The 5,948-nt window shown below is 37.9% G+C and overlaps 1 protein-coding gene across 1 annotated transcript in view; it reads right to left on the bottom strand.

Moving 5' to 3' along the window:
- Positions 1–5,635, bottom strand: part of HGF (hepatocyte growth factor (hepapoietin A; scatter factor)) — an 18,497-nt gene extending 12,862 nt beyond the window's left edge. The window contains exons 1-3 of the mRNA XM_010138823.1: positions 5,467–5,635; positions 3,231–3,358; positions 1,659–1,761 (exon numbers count right to left, since the gene is read on the bottom strand). Of these exons, the coding sequence (XP_010137125.1) occupies positions 1,659–1,761; positions 3,231–3,358; positions 5,467–5,630 (395 nt within the window). The 5' untranslated portion in view covers positions 5,631–5,635. The remainder of the gene's footprint in view (positions 1–1,658; positions 1,762–3,230; positions 3,359–5,466) is intronic.
- Positions 5,636–5,948: the final 313 nt, after the last annotated feature.

The raw sequence follows: 5,948 nt of genomic DNA, 5'->3' as shown, positions 1-5,948 counted from the left end.
GTCTGCGTTGCCCTCAGCAAATCTGCAGGCCTCTCTGGGACACAGGTACTTTCTCCCTGCAGATTAACCGTTAGCACAAGGGAGCACTGAATTTGCAAAGAAAGCTGAATCTTAGCCAAAGGAAAGACAAACACAAGAAAGTTAGCCAGACAGAGCAGCTGGCAAGGAGAAGGACAAATGGCTCAGACAAAGTGCAGTGATGTGTCATCTAAGCTGTAAACCTACATGAGGCACTTTAAAGGTGAATTTTTGGGGTGAAAATCTGAAGCAGAGAAAGATCTTCATTTCTGTCTTGCCAGTCAGAAGCATTGAGGCTTCCAAAATTACAGCTGCACTGCTCTTTTAGTTCATAACCAAACACGCATGCTGCTTCTAGCACACCCATAACCAGAATAACTGCTGGAGTGAGACAGACAACTCCCCAAAGAAGTTCCCAGATGGAGCATCTGTGGAAGAGAAGAAAGGCTGATCTGTGCTCAAGATTATATGAAAGAAATTGCATCAAGTGTGTCATTCTCAGCTAACTGAAGACTTATCAGAGCTCTGAGAACTTAAACCTCTCTTGATCTTAAACCTCTGTCTGCATTGCACGGACAGCACACTGGAAATGTATGCTGTTTCTGAACCTGTGAGGGAAAAACATATAAAGTCTGGTTGGTCATCCCACCCAGTGCCGCAGAAGTCTGCCTTTTGAAAAGCAGCTTTCCCAAAGGCTGACTTGCTGACTTACACACCTTCACCTGACTGACATCAAGTCTGTGGCAAGACTCAGGAACAGCCAGATTCCAAGCGGCAATGGTTAATGTTAAGCACTGTAACTGCGGTGATCATGAGCACTAACTCAATAACAAGTACCAGTTGTAATATAGACATAATCCTATCAGCTTCACAAACTAAAGGAAAACAAAGGGAAAACTCTTTCCATCCGGGACACTAATGTATTTAATATCTCATACATAGCAAAATTTTTGATGAATCTCTGTCTTTGTGAGGTGCCTAGAAGTCATTGTTCTTGTCACTCTTGAGAATTATTTATCTACTGTTCTGAACCAGCAGAGACAACACTGAGAATCCTGGCATGATTGAAGAAGTCTTGGAAACTCACAACTTCTTTTGTACTTACTGCTTTTCATTTTTACTTTAACAAATAAAGTAACTTCCCATTTCTACTACTTGAATATGAAGCCAAAGTAATGATAAACAACAGAAATTGCAAGTTGCTTTTATGGCACTTGATGTCAGTGTCTTTAAATCATAGACACAAGATTCAATTTCAGATGCAAGGGACCTTAGGTGGTTTCAAGTCCAATCTCCTGCTTGAAGCAGCGTGAGCTACAAGATCAGATTGATGAATAACCATTTTCTACTTCGTCCCTGCTATCCTCTCATAGACAAAACATACAAGGACAAAGATGGGGTAAACCAGGGCATTAAACTAAACACTAAAAAACATCCCAAAGCCTTCAATTAGTGGTTAGCCTGAACAAAAACTTGTTGTGTAATGTATTTAAACAGTAAGGAAAAGGAAAAAAAAATACACACTAAAAGCTCTAGGGCATAAAGGGCTATTTTAGAATCACTGCAGGAGAAAAACAGATGCCGTATGGAGGCAGTATTTATTCAGGACTCACTGAAGCATCTCTTTCATACGTACACACCTACGTAAGTCTTCAATATTCTTGTCCCATGTGGAGCAAGTTAGCCCAAATCTTGTTTTGGATAGATTCCCCATGTAACTCTTGCCATTGCCACGATAACAATCTGAATATAGAAAGTTGAGACAAAAAGAAGTGGAGGGTGATTGAGCAACACTGGAAAACAACCTCTTCATCAGTAATCCAAATAATTAAAGACAAGTGTTATATTTAGTGAACATTATACAATATAAACCAGACAACTGTGTAAATCAAATAAGAAAGAAAACGGGAAAAGGCTTTCAAATATAGATACGTAATCTCTTCCTCAAGGCCTTTATTCTCAACACAGTAGCATTTTAAATTTTGTCTTAGATAAATTGGGAAGATTTCTTTCATAAACAGTTTATGGTTAATTTAGAAGGGTTACACAGAATATTCTAAAATATTGTCTGGAGCTGTTTTATATAAAACAAAGGAAAAATATCCTCTTATTCCTCACTCCGCAGAAAATGGGCACCCGTAGTCTGACGAAAACAGCTTACCTTTGTGTACTGTACTGTACAGTACACGGTACTGGAAATAGTATGTGACTCTAGACTTAATTTCTATTTTGGCAAAATAAAAAAATCAACATGAACTTCAGTTTTAACGTAACTCAAACCTTGCCTCTTCACTCTAGCAGAAGTCATGTTTAATTCATAAGCTTTTATCACAAACCTTTTGAGACTTTTCAAGCAGATTATTTAAAATGATCACTACTATAAAGACATTTTGTATAAAGCATTTCATTTCCTATTCTTCAGTATTTTTACTGTTTGATAATTGATACCTTAATAAAAAAAAATCAGAATGAATGTCGAAGTTTTTTCCTTTCTCTGTCATAATCCTTGCAACTCTTTCAAATTTTAAGAGAGAAAACGGCTAAAATTTAAAGATGGAGATCTTAATACAGCCTGATGTAGGGTCATAGGTCATAAGTCTGAGCCTCAGTTTATGCTATGATTGACAACAATTCTCATGATGCAGTAATACTCCTTAGAGTAATACCAAGACCTCATAGGGAAAAACAATGTTTGCCTGAGGACTCAGAGTAAATATTACAGGCAGAGGTAATAGCTTGAAGCTTAGAGGCTGTATGGGAAGCCCCACATGTTTTTTACAGCTTAACTCCTTTTAGGCAAGGGGGCATATGGAAAAAATAAATTTAAAAAATTGCTTTTCATGGCCTCATACGCAATTATAAAAAGACTGTGAATGACAGAAATCCTCTCAGCTCTGGAAAAAGGCCTTTCAAACTAAGAAAGGTGGAGCAGATCTCTTGCTAATATATAAAGATTCACCTTGTCTAAAAATCAGATCCAATAACAAATCTTTGCTGCTGCTTCCCCTGCTGGAATTGAAACACGAACTGAGACATGAATCTCATTTACACCATGATGAATCGTGAGTATGCAAATAAAGCCAAAGAGGAACTACACAGGTATAATACAGAGGTACTGACACCAAATCCTCCAGTTTTCAAGCCTGCCTATCTACTGTTTGGAACGGTACAGCACTCACTTAAAATCATGTTATCGCCCTTTGCTCTCTTACCTTGTTCATTCAATACATCACACTTAGGAATCTGGGAGCAATAACCAATACGGATCTTTGGGTCAGTGGTAAAACACCATGGTGATTCAGATCCATCTGGATTTCGGCAGTAGTTCTCCCTCAAATCCCTATAAAAATAAATATGTTAGCTCACAGCAGGGATATCCTAAAACCACTGGTGCATTCTATTGCTTTTTATTATGAATTAGCAATAATACAGGCTCTTCAAGGTTTGTGTGGTACTGATCAGTGTCAAGTGCAAGGAGGTGAGGAGCCAGTAAGAACACAGTGTCCAAAAAAATATAGTAATTGTAATAAGAATATGATTATGGAATTCATTTTGAGTGGGCCTATGTTTTGACTAAATACAAGATTTCGTTTAGAGGTTAACAATATTTTCAATATAGCTTATTTTTATTCAGGATTCCCCATCAAAATTTGCATGCAAGCTGACATTGGATACACTTGCAATCCAAACACAAAAATTACCAAAGTGCTTAAAATTCCCTGTACTTTAAATGGTTCTGCTGAGTTTAGAGAAACAGAGTGCTGTAGACTGTCAGGGATTCATTTAAGAAATAGGATCTTGGAATATAAAATAATGCGTGTGGAAATTCTATACAGCTGTTACCTTTAAAGTAAAAGTTAGTCACAAGGGAACATCTTTAAATGTTTCTCGCAGCTTGCGTGGAAGAGTCAAACCTCAAATATAAGTTTCATTCTTCCATCTCCTGACAGTTGTTACCATGTTCTATGTATCTCCATATTTCACTGTATTTATCCATTTACAGCACTTACTGATAATAGACCATGGAAAGAATGGGACTAATACTGTAATTCTTTCTCACGTGAGTTTTGAAAAGTTGTACAAATGGTTCTGTTGATTTTATGCAAGCTGAATAGCTACCACACTCTCAAGCATCAGCTGAATCAGCAGTTCTAATACGTTATCCCCTCTACACTGCTAGGAATATTGTTAAAACTGCACAAGGGCCTAATCCTGCAGCAGAGTTGTGTAGGTACAGCACAAATTAGTTTAAGTGGTGGTTTGACTGAGAAAAACCCGTGGGATCAAGGTCAAGCACTGACTTCCAGGCAAATTCAAGGTGGTCTTAAGACTGATAGAGGGGGCTCAGAATGAGTCTTATTTTCCATTATAATGATGATTGTTACATCTTCTGTAGATGTGTTACAATGCACAGTATTTGACTGATAAACTGAATGATAAACATGAAGGGATTAAGACAACAAACCTAAATGTTCTGCTCAAACAGGCTATGGTTAGAGAGATAATGCGATCTCAGATGGGAATCTTCTCTTTACTTTGGAAGATTCACATTATTAATTTCCAGCACAAGCCTAGACTGGTATTTAGACACCAATAAAGACATTTTGTACAAAAATGGGTTTGCTGGTCAGTTAGATTTCCTCTGTGCTCATTGAAAAAAGTACTGAAAGAGCATGAGTAAGGTAACTGCCTAAAATAAGCAGATTATTCACATCCTGGGAGTTTATGAACTGTCCAGAAAGATTAGATGACCAGTGGTCCTTCAGGTAAAAGCAGTCCTATTCATGCAAGTACATTTAGTAATGAGATAGAGGAAGGATTAAAAAGATGGAAAATAGAAGTGTCAAATATCACAAATGTCAAGTATTGCCAAGGAGGTTGCACTTATGTAACATTTAGGACAGATTAAGTCAAGTCAGTAACCAAACTGTGAATAAGTACTTACCTCCATGAAAGAAAAACAGTAGAAATAGACCAGCACTACTGGGATTCAAATCCCAGTCTGGGAAACATTATACACATCACAATCAATTAAATTGGTGTCCTGCTTTGAGTTAGAACAGAACAAATTCTGTTCAGAGATTTTACTTTTCAGCTCAGTCTCTTCTAACTAACTGTACTTTCTAAAGGTAACGGCATATTTTTGCAGACCGTGTCTGCTTCTAGAAGTGATAATACTTGACAACTGGTGAATTATGCTTGAAGAAAAAGTTCATAAACAACCCCACAGTTTCACACAAGTTCATCTAGAACTAATATTTTGAGATCTGAAGAACTTACTTATTTTCCCACATTCAAATGGTTTTCAACATCAGCAAGTGGAGTGAATGCATCAGGTGGCAGAGAAGGGACAGGGTTCCAACGGCCTACTTTGGTGTCATGAATTTCTAAACATTTGAAAATTAAGCTCTTTTCCCACTCCAGTAATATCCACATGTCTCTACTCACTTGCACTTGAAGTTCTCGGGAGTGATGTTGTGCTGGTGAGGAAACTGGGAGTCCCACTGCTGGCACAAGATTCCACTCCATATGGTGTTGACTGTACCACGGTAACCTTCACCTTGTCCCCGAATGCATGTTGAAGTCTCAGTTGCTGCCTCTGTGCTGTTCATGATGCTTTCATCTGCGGACCCAGAGAAGAAGTGTTGTTTCATTTTCTTTAGACTGAGCCTGGCTCAAGATGTTGGTCTTGAACTCTACATTGCGATTCAAATCACGGTAATTGGTGTTCTTCGGTGAAATTGCCAATCATATATTTTACAGAACAATTTTCTCCTCTACATATTCACAACATCCAAGATATCAAAATAGGTGTTAGACCTTTTGCTAGTTTATCCAATTCCAGGCAATGAACCTGAAATATTTAAGGGCTTTTATTTGTAAGACATCTGGCCTATGCATTGAAGGTTGGGAGATATTCTTGGTCACTC

The sequence above is a fragment of the Buceros rhinoceros genome, unplaced genomic scaffold, assembly GCF_000710305.1.
Source record: "Buceros rhinoceros silvestris isolate BGI_N320 unplaced genomic scaffold, ASM71030v1 scaffold7166, whole genome shotgun sequence".
Classification (NCBI taxonomy): Eukaryota; Metazoa; Chordata; class Aves; order Bucerotiformes; family Bucerotidae; genus Buceros; species Buceros rhinoceros.
This window is presented reverse-complemented; position numbering and strand designations above follow the sequence as displayed.